Raw genomic sequence first — 20,133 nt, forward strand, 5'->3', positions numbered from 1 at the left:
GAGAGGTCCCTAACATGGACAAGCCAAAAAACAGGCTTCCCATTGACTGTTCTCTAATAAGATGAGGGCATCAAATTAGTCACCCTCCTCAGGCGGTTGCTCTTGTGTTGTTAGATGCTGTCAAGTTCACCATGACACACAGGTACTCTATGAACCTTGAATCTGAACCCTGCTATAGTCTATTGTGGTTTTTGTTTGTCATTGAGTACTGTAGAGTTGGAGCTGACCCAAAGACGACGCTCTGACCCACAGCCAACCCCTGGAACCACAGCTGACACTTCAACAGGCTTTCAGAGGCAGTTAACTGTCCAGGAGAGGAAAGCCCATCCTTCTCCCACAGAGCAGATGGTTGGATTTGAACCTCGTGCCTTCGGGGTTGCAGCGCAGCTTCTTCCCGCTACGACACCATCAAATCACTTCTGACTCAGAGCAATCAAACAAAACACTGCCAGGTCCTGCCACCTTCCTCCTGGCTCCACTGTGCTGACGCGCACTGCTGCAGCCGGTGAGCCCACCAGCCACCTCACTGAGGATCTTCCCATCTCACTAACCCTCTATTTTATAAAGCATGACATTGTCCCTGGGGAACAACCCCTTCTGATATGATGACATGCTCAAAGTAGATAAGACAAAGTTTCACATCCTCACCTCCAAGGTGAAAAGGAGAGGGAATGCAAATGCAGAATTCTCTAGATCTGTGCTTCCCATGAAAGCCATTTAAATTTAGGGATCTAAGTTTGTAATAGGATGATGGAAACATCTGGAAGTGGTGGGGATGGCAGCAAACTATGGACACTGTCATCAACATTACTACAGAGAGAGAGAGTGTGTGTGTGTGTGTGTGTGTGTGTGTGTGTGTGTGTGTGTGTGTGTGTGTGAATGGTTGAAATGGAAGTCATTTGGTTCTTGTGTTGTTGTTTTTATAAATTACAACAAAATGAAAATGTTAGAATCACCTTGAAAACAGGAATGCCCACACTCTGAGACCACACTCTGAGAGATGCTGGTCAGGTTGGTTGGGACAAAGCCTGGACGTGCGATGTCTGCAGTGCTGCCCAGATGCCAGCCTGCAGCCAGGGCTGGGATCCACTGCCCTGGCCCAACGCTTCTCAGAGAGCACTCCTGAGAGAAAGGGCACCAGCTTTGCCTGAAAGCTTGTTAAAAGTGTGAACTCACAGATTCTACCTCAGTCCTACTGAACCAGCACCTTTGGCGGTAGGCAGCTGCAGTGGACACTTTCATAAGCCCTACCGGGAGTGAATGCTCAAATCTATGAAATGCTGACTGAGTCACAATCTCCATGGATTACAACGCAGGAAAACTAGATTTTCAAGCAGCTCCCCAGCTCAGCGGCTCCTATGTGTGCAACCCACAGAGCTGTCTGTGAGCCTTTGAGCAGACAGTGGTCAGCACACTGCTGTGTGGGACATGCTCTCTGCGTAGACTACTCTGGGCTTAATCCCCATTACCTGACCTTGGGCAAAATAATCCCAGATACCTGACGCCCTCCTCTCATTCACAAAACGAGGGTTGTGGTGATAAAACCATCCACGTTTCCTTCATGTAAAGAAGAATCAATGAAATAATTCAAGCAGAGCACTTAACACCAGGCCCAAGGCACCAGAGGCGTGGAACAAGCATAAACGGCTACCATCACAATTGTATTGATTCTGACCAATGGCCAAGCACGTGGTGTCTAAGCTACTCTTTCGAGCCATGTGGAAGCATCTGGCTGTCCTCACATACACAGAGGGAAGCAAAGGCCTCAAAAGTTCATCAGGACATAAGGAGTTTGGATGCTCGCTGAAGGAGGAAACTGATATTCCAATCAAGAACCTGGCTAGCTTTAGATTTTTTAATCCAGCAAGTGAAACTGAGTGAGCATCTAATAAATAATCAATTAATTTCAGAGAACTTTAGGGGTGCAATGCTGGGGAAGGAGAGGGAGGTATAGATATAAATCTCATATTTTGTTGTTGTTGTTGTGTACCACTGAGTCAGAACTGACCCAAAGCTGACCCTCTGGGGGGTTTTCAGAGCCAGTTAATCACACAGGCAGAGACTGCCCACCCTTCTCCCATGGAGCAGCTGGTGAACTTGAACTGCGTGCCTTCTGTAGTGCAGTGCAGCTGCTTGCCTCTAGGCCACCATAGTGTCCTCTCTCACAGTAGAATATAATCTCTCAGTTTTTTATTGTAAACTTCTAGACTGTAGCCAAATCTAAGGACTGTGACCTGTGACCAAGGGAATGGAGTGGTTTCTGAGTCAGTTTTGAAAACATCACCAGAATGCAAACTCCAAGAAAGCAAGCTATTTTAGTCTGTTTTGTTCACTGACACATTCCCCAGGGACCTGGGACCATATTTACAAGGAACACCACAGAGGCACAATAAAAATATTTCTGTTAATGAATGAACATTCTGAGATATTGACTTGGGCTAAATAAAACACAACCACCTTAGCAAGTGAGTATATGCCAATGAGTAACCTGGCACTGATAGGCTTTACCAAACAAGACACCTGCACACTCCATCCCTCTGCAGAAAGTGAGCATGAATTCTCGCAGCCAGAACTATGGCACCCAAGAGAAATGAGCTGTTTAGGGAACTGCACCCACAACGCCACAAAAAATCATAGAAAAGCCACTCAATGAGCTTCTCTCCAAAGTGCCCACACTTAACTCAAATCCACTTATTGACTCCTGATAGAAATGAGAAGGTAAGGCAACACATGGTCCCTCTGCAGAAAGTGAGCATGAATTCTCACAGCCAGAACTATGGCACCCAAGAGAAATGAGCTGTTTAGGGAACTGCACCCACAACGCCACAAAAAATCATAGAAAAGCCACTCAATGAGCTTCTCTCCAAAGTCCCCACACTTAACTCAAATCCACTTATTGACTCCTGATAGAAATCAGAAGGTAAGGCAACACATGGTGTGAAGACCACCTCAGGATGCAGGAGATCACCACCAGAAATGTCAACTGGGCCCAAAGCCAAGGCCATGTGCAAACACTATCAACTCATTCTTAAATTCTCATCAAACTCAAGGGCACTACCCTCTGGCCATTCCTCGTGAACACTGGGGGTCAATGTGGGCAAACAGGTGGTCTCCAACGCAGAGCACCTCAGGAATCTCAACAGTCAAAGATTCAGTCAAGACAGCTTCCAGACCAAAGCCAGGAAAAGGGGTCAACATGGGGCAAAGAAGCTCTCTAGCTTCTGCCATTAATTACCTTCCTGGCTCCAGAAAGTACCGAGGCCCTGGAGGAGGGTCTTTGGGACCACTGAACCCTAACACCAAGCGGAGGGGTTGCACGTTAGCAAAGCTCTGATGGGGAACTTAGAAGCGTAAGGACAAAAGGAAAAGCGGATAGACAACACCCTGCAAAGTCTGCACAGCTCAGCTGTGTAAACAAATAAAATGGTCCGTTTCTCCTGGATCCTCTCCTAGTTGTCTGCGCACACACGCAGAAGTGCGTGCACACTCCCACACACAAACAACTTCATGTCTCAGAAGGAAAACAACCAGCAAAGGTCTACACAGTTTGTTTTTGCTGAGTGTGGAGCCTTTTCCTCCAGCACATCTGACTCGGTATTAAAACATCAACCTTTGGCCAAAATACTCTTAAGACAAAGAATTAATTGGTCTGAAGGCATCCTTCTGGAAACCAAGGGAAACATCCTCTTCGGGGCTTGACCTCAATTATCACACTGCGCTTGGGGTTGGAAAATGAGGGAGGAGGTTGGGAGAGTGCGGTCTCGACAGGGAGGCACCACAAATGCCTAAACATTGATCTCTGTCCACCTGCGGGCAGCCCAGGAAGGAGGCTCTGCGATTTCACCCTGTCAGGATTCAACCTGCACAGCTGCTTCTGAGACTAACGGCGAAGCTCCCAGGAATGGGGGCGAGCAGTCAGAGCCCTAACTTCACTAAGGGCTTTGTCGGAAAAGGCAAAATTGACCCCTGATCACATCTAGGTAACCGTACAGCTTCCCCTCAAACGTCCTGGTCACACACCCAACAACTACGTTAATATATTCCAAAGGCAAATGCTTGCACCAAGTATACAAGTTTCTCGAAAAACTCAATGCAAAGCTAAATATTCATACTATATGCCTCCAGAGGTCTGGCTAAAAAAAAACACAATTGATATGCACATGCATTTTGACCAAAAGATGTGGAGGAGAGAGAAAGGTTTTGTGTTTAAAAGCTAAAAAAAAATTGGGCAAGCTCTGGTGGCCTAGTGGCAAGAAGATGCACTGCAATCCCTGAGGTGCGCTTATCAAATTCACCAGATGCTCTGCTGGAGAAGGAGGGACAATCTCCTCCTGTACCAGTCAGATCTGATTTGCACGCGCACGCACGCGCGCGCGCACACACACAGAGCTAAAAAAACTGGAAGCAACCCAATGACAGTGGAGTGGATAAATATACTGTGGCATAGTTAGGAGTTGACTACAACATATCAAAGGAAAAGAAGAAGCTATTGCTACATACAGTAACAAGGATGAAACTTGCTGAAATCCTGTCCAGCGAGAGCCTACTCACAAAAGAATACAACTCCACTTACACAGAACCAAAAAAACTGGCAAAACTAATCCATGTTGACAGAGGTCTGAATTTAGGTTGTGGGCAGAGTGACTAAGAAGGAAGTGAAATAAGAAGGACTTCTAGGGACTGGTAATATTTGGTATCAGAGGATAGCACACTACAGCTCTAGGAGCAAAGCTAGTTATTGTCTGTTTTTGTAAATAAAGTTTTATTGGAACAGGGTCACATCAACTCCTCTGTTGATCATCCTTGGCTGTGTCTGCACTAGAATAGCCCAGTTGAGCAGGAGTGATGAGGACAGCAGGAGCTGCAGAGTCTGAAATATTTACTAGCTGGTCCTTTAGAAAAACCTACTCAAGTCTGTTCTGTGTATTGATCTGGGTGACGGTTTCATGGATGGACATACGTGAAAACTCATCCAGCTTTTTCCTAAATATTTAGCTTTGCTGTATTTAAATTATACTCCAGTAAAACAACAACAATGAAACATCTCAAAAAAAAAAAGAGTTATGTGTATTTTTAAAAACACAACAAGACAAACACAAAAACACTAACCTCATTTTAATTCTAGTTATGTTTCTATTATTCATTTAGGGAGAATTTGGCCATTTGTGCTACTCTTGTCATTTCAAAACTGGCAAGTGAAGTGACTGTCGAAAGAAGGGAGGATCCCCACAGAGCAAGTGATATTATGTCCAAACCTTTTATAAGAACATGACATGTCTATAGAATCACTCGGAGACCATTCATATAAACTGTGAACTTGGCGGAGTACTGCAATTACAGGAGGTTAGGAAGGAAAGGGGTATGAACCTCATGTGATACACGGTATCATGCTACTCAAGGTTATTTTAGGATATAGCTTAGGAAAGGAACAAGCTCAGCTCATATTGAAATACAGGATTTATGAAAGTTAAACAGTTTTATATTTCCTTGGGGGAAAACTGCCCTGACAGCCACTTTGCATTTAAGCCTTACTTTGGAAGATAGGGGAATAGGAATGAAAGGACCCTGGAGATGCAACAGTTGAAGTATTCGGCTGGTAATGGAAAGGTCACTAGTTCAAACACACCAATGGCTGCACAGGAGAGCTACCTGGCAATCTTACCACAGACAGATTGTGGTTGTGGCTACAGCCGGTAGGTGTTTGTTGTGGTTCTGACCCACTGCCACCCTACATATAACACAATGAAACGTTTGATGCTTCACAACCACTACTACACTTGGGCCCATTGTCACAACCACTCTGTCAATCCAATCTCAGTGAGGGCCTCCCCTGTTATCATTGAACCTGGACTTTAAAGAGCATGATGTCCTTCTCCGGGGACAGGCTCCCCTGAGAACGTGAGCAGAGACAGATGAAGTCTCCCATGCTCTCTTCTCAGGAGCATTCAGAAGGGCGGCAGCTGAGAACACCTGCCCGAGAACACTCACCCTGTCGTGGAGGGTCGCCTGAGCCGCGACGCGCTCGATGGCACGCAGGAACGATGCCGAGCCGTGGCCCCTTCTCCTCTAACCTCTCCGTTCTGCAAGCTACCATGTGCTTTGTGGACCATTTAGCTCTTGTCTGCGAGTTCTACTTTGTGTTTGGGGTTGATTTTTACCACTCAATCCTTTTATCAAACTAAAAGTAGAGTTTCATGGCATCTGGCTTGGCCTTGGACTAGCAGGGAGTGGGGGGGTGGGGGTGGGGGTGGGGCAGGAACACTGAAAGCTCCCTCGTGCTGGGGCTCTAATAAAATGCCCCTCTGTTTGCCCACATGGGCATCAAGCCTTAGCAAATAGAAGCGGGGAGAACAATACTACCTGTTCATGGAGGCCTAGTAATGGTTTCAGCCCTCCAGACAATGAGCTCTGTAATTTACTCCATCTTCCTCCTGAGAAAGGGCTTCACAGGGCCTGCACCGTGCCAGGTGGTTTGGAGAAAGACGAACTGCTAGGCCGAACAAGGGGCACTTCAGCAACGGGTGCAAAGACACAACAGCTGGGCTGGCCTCGGCTGCTCCCCCAGTGGCATGGCCCCAGCCAGCCTTTCCACACCAAGATAGGGATCACTGAGCTATTCAACCGCGGTAATTCCCACACTCCGGACAGCAGGCTTCTCCAACACTCCCCAAGATGGAGCGGTCCTCAGGACAGTGTCTGTTCACCCATCCATCCATCCATCCAGATGGAAGGTTTAGACTTGTTCTCAACCTCAGCCCTCCTTCACCACGTGCTGGGTGCAGGACTCCCTCAGACCAAAGGGAAGGCTGCCCGCAGGGACAACTGCAGCATCTAGTTAGACCCTTGAAAATATCTGAGAGCGAGGGGAGAGTCAAGAGCCCCACCGTCTCTCTCTCTCTCACACACACACACACAAAGGGAAGGCTGCCCTCAGGGACAACTACAGCATCTAGTTAGACCCTTGAAAATATCTGAGAGCGAGGGGAGAGTCAAGAGCCCCACCTTCTCTCTCTCTCACACACACACACACCAGCCCCAAAGTAGACATAATCAAAATATTTCTAAAAACAAGTTTTGGTAACCTTGAAATGAGTACAGAGATACTAGAGATCCACCAAATAAAAATACTTGCTGATTCATATTTTTCAAAGGTGGAAGAATTCTCCTTTTACCTGGGGCAAAGGGCTATTTGAAGGTCTTATCGAGACTGAAGCATATTTCAAATGGCAGAGCTGCAAAGATACAATGTGACTATAGCTTCTGATGGCCACAAACAGTCATAGTTATCTGCAAGCAATCAGGGAAAGGGGCAAAGCAGTAGTAGCCTGAATATCTAATAAATCCACATCCATTTATAAGGGAAAAATGTAGGGCTTGAACGCCAAACTCCACAATGAAAAGTTTTCAAAGCCTGCCTCTGAAGGGTTAAAGCAGAACACTCAAGGTTGGGTACCATCGCAAAGTTCTCCCACCCGATTAAAGGCAGGCAGACAGAGAAAAAAAATCCTCTCAGTCTCTGCTCTCTGTCCTCTACTGCTTCTGCTGGCATCAGTTCAGTTCCCAGTCTATATTGGTCCGTGATTTGTTTAGCCTTTGGATTTAAAAGAATGGAAGTACTACGTGAGCAGGAAACAGCACACTCCTCAGATGCTAGGATCTGTCGCCTCGCCTTCTAGCATTGTAAATGTCATACATCAACTGGTCCCAGAGAACTCAACAGGTCAGGACAATCAGGTCCACAGTGACAGTCAGAGCAGAAGCATTCAAAAGAGCCAAAAAAAGTCGAAGCAGCCCGGTGTCCACTAACAGATAAATGCACAGGCAAAGCATGGTACATCCACACAATGGAGTATTACTCAGCCAGAAAAAGCAGCAGCCATTTGGTCAACGCTACAGCATGGGCGAACCTTGGAAGCATTCTAAGAAGTCAAGTTCACACCTATATTGTTCCACAGCCTCTAAAACAGATATAACCATCCCGCTAGCAAGGAGATAGCTGGTTTCCAGCAGGGATAACAAACTCCAGAGTTACTGCTGAATGGCTACAGACTTTCTATTGGGGATGATGAACTCTTAGAATACAGTAGTGATGACTGCGACATTGTTCATGTAAAACCACTGAACTGGCTGTTTTAAAACGGTTTACATGGCAAATATTCGGTCATGTATATTTGATGACAACATTTTTTTAAAGTAATATTCTTAGCACTTCACTTGAATTTGATCCACCACAAACAACTCTGAGTGTCGCATGGCCTCCCTTACCATCTCCCTTCAAATACCTCCCATCTCCTCTGCTGCCCAGTTTTGCTCCCGTATTAAGGTGCCCACCCCCCCAATCCAAGCAGTAACCAAGTTGGGGACTGTATACCCTTCATGTCTGAGCAAGAAACGAGTCCCGATCCACACAGATTTCTCTTTCCTCCCATCATCTACGCATTGTTTTATCCTCTCTCTCGTCTTCTTCAATTCCCACCTCCCCCAAGGATTCGGCCATCATCATCATCACCATCACCATCCTCACCATCACCATCATCATCCGCCTCCTCCAAAGCATCTAGACAGGGGCAGGGGCGGGGGGGAAGGGCGAACAAGGAAAGACACAAGCGACCTCCACGGTGACAATCGAAGCGTCAGGAACTCTCGAGTTTCCTACCTGAATTGCAATCTGGTGCTCGATCGTTTTGTACGCAGAATAATGCGTGCTCCCGGACTGAAAATGGAGCTGTAGAAAGAAACCAAATCAAAGCGTTCTGCTTATGTCACAAACTACAAGACAACATCTTAAGCAGTTTATGAATAGCAGACAAACCTTCCTAGACTGAGCTCAGCCTTGGCATTCAATCAAGCCCTGTGTATTTTTTTATTTGTTGCTACGGATAAGATGATCATAATCATCTAAGGGAAAGTTTAAGGGGGGAGAGAAAAGCCCCACCTATTCAGTAAGTGAAAAGGGAAGGGGGGGGTGGCCAGGAGTGAGACTCAATGACGAGAACAGGAGAGGCGGATACCCATGAAGACATAAGGAAAGCCAGGGTGCCAGGGGGTTGCTGAGGAAGGCTTCGTGGGGAGCTGCAGAGAGTCGTCAGAATTGCAACATATAGGCGAGAAAGAGGAAAAGCAAGAGAGGAAAGAGCAGTTACCACAAGACTGTAGCAGGGACAAGCCCCCACAGACCTGACGCTCGGCCCCTGGCCCTCTAACACGGGAAAACACGGGTCAGAGAAGCTCCAGGGCGACACCAGGCCTTACACATGTCCTCAAGATGCTCACACTGCCCATCGCAGACTGGACTCAGGCAATCCAAACCCACCCCAAGCCCAACAAAAAGAAACAATGGCCATCACATCTACCCTGACTCACAGTGACCCTGGAAGATGGAGCAGATGGAGCAGAACTAGAACTACCCACAGGTGCTGGTTCCTAAGGCTGTCATGTCTACAGAAGCAGACTGCCCGCTGGTTTGAACCTCCAACCTTGTGGTTAGCAGTGGACCCCTTTACTACAGTACCACCAAGACCAGCAATGGCCACTGGACAGTCCAATGGCCCCTGCAGAAGCCAGAAGTCCCTCCTGCACCTTAACACAAGACCACCCAGCAATACAGCAGGAATCCCCAGTGGTAGGCCAAGACTTCCCCCTCTGGAATTCCCAATAATCCTTGTGAATCTTGGGATCCTACCAATTGGAAAAACAAATAAGATCAGGCAACTTCTTCTCCAAACAATGCACTGTAATCACTGAAAGATCTCTCAATGAAAATACATCTGAATTTGCCACATACAAACAGATCTGAATTGTGAAATCTCTGCCCATTCCTCTCACAGCAAACCAGCCGCATTTCCAAACAGGAATCTGGATGGCTATAATGCGCCCCCGACTACCATTCCTACTCTTAATATGAAAACTCCAACACTTCTGAATTACTAACAAAGCAAAATTTAGGCTGCAAGTGGCTACTGGACTCCACACTTTTGTATCCTGGTCCCTGTAAGAAAAAGCATTCAGTGTGCAATTGAATTTTTTTTTTTAAAAAAAAAAGGGGGGGAGGGGAGAGGAAACTTTTGTACCACTCGGCACAGTAATAATGAAATAAAAAAACTATCTGCATCCATCCTGTTCACTATAAATATTGATCTGAAGAGTCAGTGGGTTCTGAGATTTTATCTGTTGCAAATAAAAGTACTGCATATGCATATACACATTCTACCTTCCCCAAAAGAAAATAATCATCAAAGTTAAAAATAATAAAGGTGGAGGAGTAAGTTCCCTATATCTGTCAAAGCAGAGTAGTAAACCACTCCCCCTAATAAAGTAACAGCAACCCCCCCAAAAAAAATGAGCCATTACACACACACTCAAAAGCTGTTCATCCAAAGTGAACTGCTAGCGGGGAGAGATGAATCTGAACCCTTTGTCCGCCTGTCTTTTTTGTGCAAACTGCCAGTCAGCGAGCGGAGATTGCACTAATTACTGTGACAATTCTGTGTCGTGTTAAAACAACTTCGGCGCTGGGGACAGGTTTCGCTGCGAGTTTGGAATTCTTGGCTGGCGAGCAGCTCGGTTCCTTCTCAGCCGAGAAGGCAACACTAACAACTTGTCCCCCCCCTCAGCCCATTTTATTCTCCTCTTTTCCAATTGCTCGATTCAGGGCTTAATGGAAACTTGTCCAAGCTTTTCTTTCCACAAACCCTGCAGAGCCCTAGGCAATCCGCACTCAGGGCAACCACAGGAATCTTATATTGTCAATTAAAATTGAATGGACACATGATAACTAAGTATATATACAGAGGTAGGTAAAAAAGGGGGGGGTAATCATATAATCACAGCCTTATGAATAAATTAATGCAAGTGTGGCTAATCTGAATTTCATTTTCACTTGTCCAGTTCCAAGCTTAATCCTGTGTTCATCACCAACTAAAACACAAGCCTAGAGAAAAGACTGCAATGAAGAGTTTCACTGTAGCGGCAAGTTCCTAAAGAATCTAGCAGAGAAACCAAGAAGACAGAGTTAATTTAAGCACCACACAAACACGCACAATTCTAACACCCTCAAGCCACGTAACTAACCACCCTGCTCAGCTGTCTTAACAGCTCAGAGAAATCTTGCCCAGCCCAGCCACACACAGCAGCACCAGCAGCCTCTGAGCCTGGAGTCAGATGTGTACTCCAGGCCTGTAACTACTGGGGTTCACTTTCCAAGCCAAGCTTCCCCCAGCTACAGTCACAAGGACGTAAGGTGTTCTGATTGCCCCTTGGGACGCTGGTGCCCTCTTTTTCCAAATAGGCTTTTTCCCTACACACACACACACACACACACACACACACACGTTTTAACTGGCTCTTTTTTCTCTTCCTCGGAAAACACAAAGATGCCTTGTCCGTGAGCGTCTAGCTTTTTTAAGACAAAGATAAAAATACAAGTGCCCAGTAAAAACCTGGCACTCCAAACTGGAACGCTCATTTCTACGGCTCTGAAAAAGCCAGAACGAAGGCGAGAACAAGAGCTAGTTGGCCCTTTATGTTTGGGAAAAGGAGGGGAGGTTGAGGGCCACAAAGCAGAGATCAGACAAGCTGTCTGAAGTAGGCTGAGTTTAACCACCGGGTTTCCACACACCTCTTCTTCTGGGGCTGTCCCACTGTGGGCAGTCCCAAGACCCATGTCACTTCCTGACCCAGCAACTGTGACAGTCCCAACCCATCCACTCAGCACGCCGCCCACATCAGGTCTTCCTCCCTTCCTGGTGTGTCACAGTCACCAACTCCAAGGAACTGACATTCCTTCCCATAAACCCTCAACCCTTCCTGGGGGCTTGCTTACAAAGCTCAAGGTCCCTCAATTCACCCATTCTCACACTTGCCAGATGACCCTGCCCGCTTCATCCAGAGGCAAAACCCTCTAAGGCTCACAGTGAGTGCTAAAGGTGAGCTCTCTAAGATAAAAAGATAACACAGATGACCAGGAAAAACTTGGCACCATCCTGCAAGACGTAATAACCAGTGTTTTATGATGAACCCCTTCCTTTATTATTATCGTATCTTGAATTCTCTCCTTGGATTTCGAATCTGGCTCTGAACTGTATGTCTCAGATCCAAGGTATAACTCTTATTTACAGATGGGGGAAAGAGGGCATTTCTCAACCACTAATCTCTTATTCTCAAAGGCAACAAAAAAATATCAGTCTCCTCTAGCCTGTTGGATTTCCCAGCACTAAGTGAATGTTCAACACGATGGAGAATTAATGGTTTAGGCCTGAGTATTCCACTAAATCGGGAGGAGGCAGAAATACTGCTTTATTTTCAGTTTTATGAAACACCTGGCTTTTATAAAAAACAGCAGAGCCGTAAGGGTTAGAGGTGCTTTGGGCCCACTGTCCTCCCTATACCATCAAGTTTAACTTCCATGTCATTGGCTTAAGAGACAGGATGCCTCCTGGCCCATCCAGGCCTTTCTCTTGGGCCATCAGCCGTTTTTCAGAGCGCATCTAGTAAGCAGACTAGTATGGCCATAGCCCCCAAGTGCTGTGTTGGGTGTCTCTCCCATTTAATGGGAAATGAACTTTGACCAGCACATAGAGTTACTGCTCATCATTTTTAAAAATGCAACAAGGGAAGGTTCTAACTCCCAGGGGGAAAGCAAAACCAGAACTGAGTAGCAATAGGTGCACAGCTTTAAGGCTTCCTGCAAAGATTAGGCATTTGTGCAATGCTAACTCAACACCCTAACGAAAGCACCCCCTTTTCAGTTCCCGGCATTCTCCTTCAGAAAAGTGGCAGCAGCAAAATGCTTGCCTTTGGATAGAAGAACAATCTCTCCTACTGTCTCGAGGTTCCATCAAATGTCTATTTACCCTCATTAATTTTTTCCCCCTTTTCCTCAACCTGAAACCATCAGCTATGAGTCAGAGAACGATCATTAACTTTTACAGCTTCCATACACATCCACCTACTCACATTTGGGGAAAGGAGTATTGACTTGCAACATTGCCTGAGACCAAAATCCTCTAAGAAGGAGGGGGAAGAGGGGAAAAAAAAAAAAACCAAAACAACAAACCCAAGGAAAAATCGCTAGGAGAAAGTGGTATCTATAGGTCTACTGAGGGATGATACACTCATTGTTTTTCCATTCTGTTGCAATCTCTCTAGTCAAAAAAAAAACAAAAACAAAAACCAACTGACCCACAAAATAATAAACAGAGGAGCCGAAATATTTGGGTTGGTTTTTGAGGAAAAACGAAACGCTTTTCTTGACGCACCAAAACATTCAATGGTGAGGATCTTAAACTGTTTGGGGGGGGAGATGAAGTGTATCAGGTACCAGGCTCTTATACAAAACACATTTTTGCTGCATATAAAAACACCCAGTCTCAAGTGCTGAGACATGTTACCAGCGCAGCATTTTTCATTAAAAGTTGCTACACTAACACTCTTAAAATGATGCCCCATCATTGCTCCACTTAGCAGTCACTGCACTGCAACTCATAACGCATTAATTTGCATTAATGTGGGTTTCATGTGTCCTTCCCTGGACACATTGTGATTCGGGCTTAATAAAACTGACACGACAATAACATAGCATCTTTTATTTCCCTTCCCAAAACAAACCAACCCACCCAAAGGCCCACACAAATCCTGGCCATTCCCCGCACCCCCCCCCCAGCATTTTACTAATATATTTAGTGCATCGTAATTGGCGCAGCACGCAGGCATCTAGTTATCTTCTCGGTAAATATTTATAGCATCACTCTTTCCCATTCATTCTGCATTTTCTTAGAGGATCGCACTGTAGCCTACATCTGCAATTCATTGACTTTACAATTTACCACATGTTGGGATGGGAGAGGTCTTAGCTCCATTTGAATCACTACACAAATATGCAAGTGATTTATAGGTTCCAAACTGAAGGCTTCAAGAGAAGGACTGCACTTTGCTGAACATTACTTCTGGCAGACCATGAACAATTACAGTTCGTACTAATTAAGCTCTCTAAATGTGCTGTGCCCTGTTAATGCCTACCAGGCCTCAAATTTATTTTCATGATGCCAAACTTTAGCAAACAATTTTTTTTAACCCCTTCAGCACAGAGCGCCCCCACCCCCTAAACATCCACTCCTCCCTCCCCCTGTGGATCGAAGTGTCCAGGGCTGGTTCATCGTTCACGGCAAAAAGAATAAAATATAATAGACTGAATTACCAGCCCAAAATCAGATGTGCCTAAGGAAGGAAAAGGGGAGGGGGGGCCTATCCTGGGAAAACGGAAGAACACCAGGGCTGATAACCCGCTCAAAGATCCCACAGCCACATCTTTGTAATGAGCTGTTAAGGGATTCATATCTGTCCCAGAGGGCTAGTAAGTTTCTGCATTCCATTGATTAGAAAATAAAACCTTTCAGCCTCGGTTTTTAAATTTGGAGTGTATGGAGGGGCGATCTGACCAGAAATGACAATCATCACCTTCCCCGGGACCCAAACGCCCCTGCGTACCAGTACCATTTATGGGGTGGTTAGTCTGCTACACACACAAACACGCTTTTTTTTTTTTTTAAAGAAATTAAAACCAGCAGGACAATTGGCCTCTCAAACATATCTAGTCGACAGATAAACATCCCTTCCCGACCCCCACACCCTAGATGCTTACACAATAACTGATACAGAACACATATCTTTTCCTGGGGCTCACTGGGTGATGCACTGAGAAGAATCTTTAGGGAGTAAAGCCATTCACTTTTTAACCATCACCCTCCCCCTCCTGGCACTTTCCCCCAATCCCTCAAGAAACTTCTGAGCCCCAATTAAATCATTCCTCCAAGTCCAATTTCTGGTCCCGTTTCCTTTGCCTTTTCTCATTTTTGTTAGTCAAGTATTTCATTCTGCTTGCTTTCTCTCTCTCTCTCTCTCTCTCTCTCTCTCTCTCATTACAATTCCTCCCGAGATACCAACACACGTCTCCCAGAATGAGTGGCCTCCCCAGTCCCAAGACAATCTTGTATTTTCCCCTTGTCTATTAAATGATTTTCATCAGTTTTCCTCATCCCATCTCACTTCCTCCCCTCGTTCCAAAAAGAAATCCTTCAAGTTAACTAGTATACAATGAAATGTGTGTAACTTCCCTTGCAGCTCAGAGGAACAATGTCTAAATTAAAGAGCAGACTCCCAGATCAGATTACTGGACGTATTCTGAGAAATGTGCACAATGAAGGCAATGGAGTCTTAAAAAAAAAAGGAGGAGAGAGAAAAGGAGGAAGAAAAAAAGAAGAAGGGGGCACAGGGCAAAGTAGGAAAGATACAAAAACACCTAAAGCAAACTTGCTTTTGAAAGAGGCATTTTTTGGAAAAGCCCCCCACTGAATTTCCGGGACTGAAAGTGCTCTTTATAAATATGTGTAACAATAGCCTAGAGGAAAAGTAGCAGTCAGCAGTCAGCGGCCAGCGGCCTAGGGAAGGGGTGTCTGTAAGCTCACATCGCTGAGGTAGGACTGGGGGGTGGGGAGGCAGCATTTGTGAGTGGCTGCCTCTTCCCCCCCAAACTCATTGCTTATAATCAGTGAGTGAAATCTGAGCTACTGCTAGTGTCTGCGGACCCTGCATATTATAAGGCCAATGTGGCGTCAAATATCTTAACATTCATAAGTGTTATGGGTTGTAAATAAAGCCTGTGGATTTATGACCCAGTGGTGCTTGCCAGCCAAGGGCTGGGACACATTTCTTGCAGCAGACCTGTCGGGGTGCAAGTTTGTCTTTGGCTGTAAAATTAACCATTTCCTTCACAAATGTGCTCAATTATAAGTTGGAGCTCAAGATTTACTGACAATATTCTCTCCCAGCAGAAACCCAGACGCCCACATCCCACCACCCTTCCCAAGGCAAAGCCTTGTGAACCTGATTCACCCCACCCCTTCTCCAACCTCTTGAATGTGACACCTCAGTGCAGTTATAAATGTGGTTTGAAGATATTATCTAATCCCACTTACCAAGACTAAAAAGCTTACACCTACTTCCTTGGAAAGTGCTTATTTATTTGGCAACTCCATGGTTTGGTTTTTTTCCTTTTTTTTAATTAAAAAAAAAGGTAAATCCCTCCTTCCCTTCCCCCAATATACTGTCCTCTACTTCCTGTGTAGGATAAAGCATTTGCTAAATCCAGATTGTCTCATACTTAACTGCCAATAAACTAACTTCCACATAACTTCCAGAGAGCTGGGGAAGAGGTCCTCGGAGTTTTAGTCATGGTCCAGAAACACCCGTCCACACAAAAATTTGCAGCTGTCCTTTCTCTTCAGTGCATTTATAATGTGATTCGGGGGGACCCCGTGGTGAAACATCTGACAAAATGTAAAATCCTCTTAGATACCTTCTCGTTTACCTACTGCACGTGTGGAACAGAAGTTCCACTAGGATTTCTCAAGCAAGAAATCTGGGCACTTCTGGCTTGTACACCAGCACCTCATAGGGATGTAAGGAGGCATTCAGACCCTGGAAAAATGTCTACTGTAATTTTTAAAAGCGCAGCCTCTGGTGCAACTGTTAAAACGCTAGTTTTCTAAAGCAAATATTTTCTTAATGGTGTGCACGACTACAGTTATCCGGAGCTGCTAACAGAACCGCGCTCTTGTTCTGCAAACCCCCGGCAAGCATTCCTGTAACTTTTCCACAGCTTGCAAGGAAGCAGAGAGCTGACCGCCTTCCAGCAGTGACTGGAAATGAAACCCCTACCAGTAAAATCGAGGTGGGAAAACTCCGGAGCAAGACCCGGGACAGTGGCCTCCATGGAATCTTCTCACCATCAGAGATACAGGGTATCAGTCAGAGCTACTTCCCCTGAGCCGTCAAAAGTTTTCAAAAACACTTCTCCTAGATATGCACTTCAGGCTCCCGAATGCAAAACAGTGTTTCTGGGGATTCCGAAGGCTTGAATGTCAACAAACTGCAAGGCGCTGGCATGTGAAATTTATAATCATTAAAATATGACTTATGGGGTGAAGGTTGTGCCCATAACCCACAATGTAGACATTAAACCTCAACCTATCAAGATTAGCCTGGAATTAATACTGCTGCATTTGAGATTGAAATCTAAGCATGTTCGCCATAAATATTTCCAAAGGAGATGAAAAACAATTAGCATAAATACCGAAGAAGGGCAGGAACACCTGTTCTTTTTCAAGGCGATAAGCATTTTATTGTTCTCTATTTAAAATGTAATGACCTGTGTAATTACAGTAATATTACATTGTTACGTAGAGACTTGGAATGTCACACTTTGAAAAGTGTTGTCAAAACAATCAGGGGGTGAGGGTAGGGGGTGGGAGGACAAGAGGGAAGGGCCACCATTAACCCTTCACACTCCCCAGGTCTGCATCTTTTGTATTGGAAAGGATTATGTTGTTTGAGTCAGGCGCATACAGCCATTTTTCACAAGCTAGAAAGAGAAGTTGTCTGACTAAATAAAACCCCAATGAATAGGCCCCTCTTGATTTCCTTTAAATGCTGGATTCCAAGTTCAAAAATTAATTCAAGATGCTACTTATTTATTTGTGCAACCGAGGAGCAAGTAGCTCAGTTGGAAAGCAAACAACTTTGGGTAAAAGAAGACGCAAAAGCTCTGATAATCAAATGTTTAAAAAGAAATGCCAAGCCTAACTGGAATGCCTATCACCCTAGTCCCTTCCCTATTTCTGGTCTAACAGGCAAGGGAAAGAAATGTCCAACTATTTTGTCCTATCAATTTTAACATGGTAACCCTATTTTTATCTTTTAGCACACAAACCCACTATTTGCCCATGCTATCCTTTCCCATCTACTTAACTCCACCTCTCCTTAATGCATTTTTGTACTCGACTCTGTCTTCTTAAAAGCCATTCCCATTACTGTATCAAAGGCTAAATTAATGTCATGCAGAAATCTTTGTCATTTTAAAATAAAATTATTACTATCTGGCTTTATGGCGTCGTCACCAATTAAAGAATTTTTCTTGAGATAATGTATTATTCATCATAAGCCGATTTAATGATACTCCTTAATTCTTTGCATTCTTCAACAGAAAAGCAGAAATCAGGGTTCCAAACTGTTTGTTTAAAGGAGGCAGTTGCTTATAGGTAAACTCCTAAATCACAGAAAATGTAGAGGAAAAAAAACCAAAACAAAACACGAAAGAAGAGGAATCGGGAAAGAACAAAAGCACCCTGCTACTTTCTGCCTTTTGCTCCGGCGCTCCGGCAGAACTAAGGATTTTGGATGAGCAGAAGGACCGCTATCTTAGCTATAGATTCCTTCCGCAGCTGTGTCAAATCTGGAAGTGCAAACCGGTCCTCTGATAGCAGACGTCAGAAGTGACACACCACAGCAACTGCCCTCCTTTCCGCCACTCTGCTTGCAGTTCTAAATAAATAACTTTCATTCTGGAGCACAGCATCTTGCCCAGGTAACAGAAAGGAAGGCGGAAGAGGCACCACCAAGATGTCTGCAGATGCTTGACATGCAAATAGCAAAACTGCCCACTGAGTTCAGAAATGTCTTCTGAGGCTCTCATCTGATGTCACTGCGCAAGGCCACCCGCTAAGTCCACAATTAAAAGATGAGGCACTCTCCATTCCTGGTAATGCCCACAAAGGGTACTGGGAGGTTGAGAGCCTTCCTATTCTCACCCAGAAATCATTTCTTGGCCTCTTACAATTTCCCTGGTTTCCTAACTACCGAGAGAAAAAAAAAAAAGAAAAAACAACACACAACTGCTTAACTTTTAGGAGATGGTATGGCATGAGAGCAAGTGGTCACCGGGAGTTGGAAAGGTTATCAGGAAAGCCAGCAAACCTGCCATGGAGGCTCAAAATTTAGATGGCCCTTCAAATGGCTAAGTGGGTTTTTAAAACATTATGGGCAAGCCTGCAGGGCACGGGGGAGGAGAACCCAGGGAGCAATTCTCAGGGTTACTTTGGAATGTTGCTTGGTTGGATATGTTAGTACACAATCCCTCTGACGCTGAGTGGAAAGCTCCCGGTCTAAGGTGCCCCCCAAGCTCCCAGGGGAAGCACAGAATAGCCGGGCAGCGCTTCGTCCACAACTGTAGCCCCGCGGCCGGGACCCTGCAGCCGGAGGAGCCGGCCGGGCAGCAGGAGATAGGGCAGGAGTGGTCTCCCGGCTTCCAAGCTTGCAGGAGCCGGGGTGCAGGGCAGGGTGTGGGGAGAATCATTTCTCTTTCCTTGCCATTAAAAAATGACCGGCCTAGAATGCCCTGGTCATTTTGCCAGGGCCCAAAAAAACCAAGCTGAGCCTGACAGTTAATATAATAATGCTGAAAAACACTTGTAGATCGGATCGACTCCCGCCCGGCGAGCCTCGGCCATTAGCACCGAGTCCACGGCCGCGCAACAGAGGGTGCATTATTTCCAATTGCTATCTCGAATTACCGGGAAAGAAAAACACAAAAGTAGTGTGTGTAAATAAGGAGTAAGGGGGACCAAACCAGCGAAGGTGCAGAATGACAATCCCGGGCAGCCGGGCACAGAGGCGCCTGGCGTTTACTGATTCGTAATCCAGTTTTTCAGAGGCCAGTGGGGTGGGGGAGGGGGTTCAGGGTGAGGGCAGGGTGCAGAGGCCAGTGGGGGGAGGGGCCGAGCCTTAACAAATGTCAGGGGTGGGCGTGGGACGCACGCGGCAGGAAGCGCTCCCCTCCCTGGGCCTGGCACACCTTGTCTCCCTGGGGCCCCCCAAAAGTTGACTACCTGGCGATCAGCAGCCCATTTTCTTAAAGTAGAGGTGCCCCTGGCTTTCCTTACTCCTTGCAACCCCCTGAGCCAGCAAACCCTGCCCTCTAGCCGCCCCCCCCAGGCCCACCGAGGGCCTCCTAGGAAGCCGGCGAACAGACCCCGCCATACGCCCCAAGGCACTACAATTCTCTAGAAATCCAAAGCACCCTGGGAGGCCTTCTCGGCCGCACACACCCCAGCACTGGGGTTCCGCAGCCCGCACCGCCCTGGCGCCCAGATGCCCCGGGAGAGCGCGCAGCCAGCGCGACGGGCAGCCGAGCCCGCCACGGCACCCAGGGCGCGCGCGGCCTTGCAGTGTGGCCCAAAGAAAAGCAGCCCTGCGTTCCCAAGTGTGCAGGGGGACCAATCTGGGAAGTGTGACCTTCCAGGG

At 46.1% G+C, this 20,133-nt stretch overlaps 1 protein-coding gene across 10 annotated transcripts in view; it reads right to left on the bottom strand.

Moving 5' to 3' along the window:
* The window catches only part of TCF7L2 (transcription factor 7-like 2 (T-cell specific, HMG-box)), a 237,454-nt gene that overhangs the window by 215,831 nt on the left and 1,490 nt on the right, over positions 1–20,133 (bottom strand). For 2 of the 10 annotated variants that reach the window (XM_006879927.1, XM_006879922.1), the window contains exon 4: positions 8,657–8,729. The exons of the other annotated variants lie outside the window; for them this stretch is intronic. In XM_006879927.1, coding sequence (XP_006879989.1) covers positions 8,657–8,729 — 73 coding nt within the window. The remainder of the gene's footprint in view (positions 1–8,656; positions 8,730–20,133) is intronic. 10 annotated transcript variants of the gene reach the window in all.

This window comes from Elephantulus edwardii, unplaced genomic scaffold, assembly GCF_000299155.1.
Source record: "Elephantulus edwardii isolate Elephantulus edwardi_28Jun2011 unplaced genomic scaffold, EleEdw1.0 scaffold00006, whole genome shotgun sequence".
In the NCBI taxonomy this organism is placed as follows: domain Eukaryota; kingdom Metazoa; phylum Chordata; class Mammalia; order Macroscelidea; family Macroscelididae; genus Elephantulus; species Elephantulus edwardii.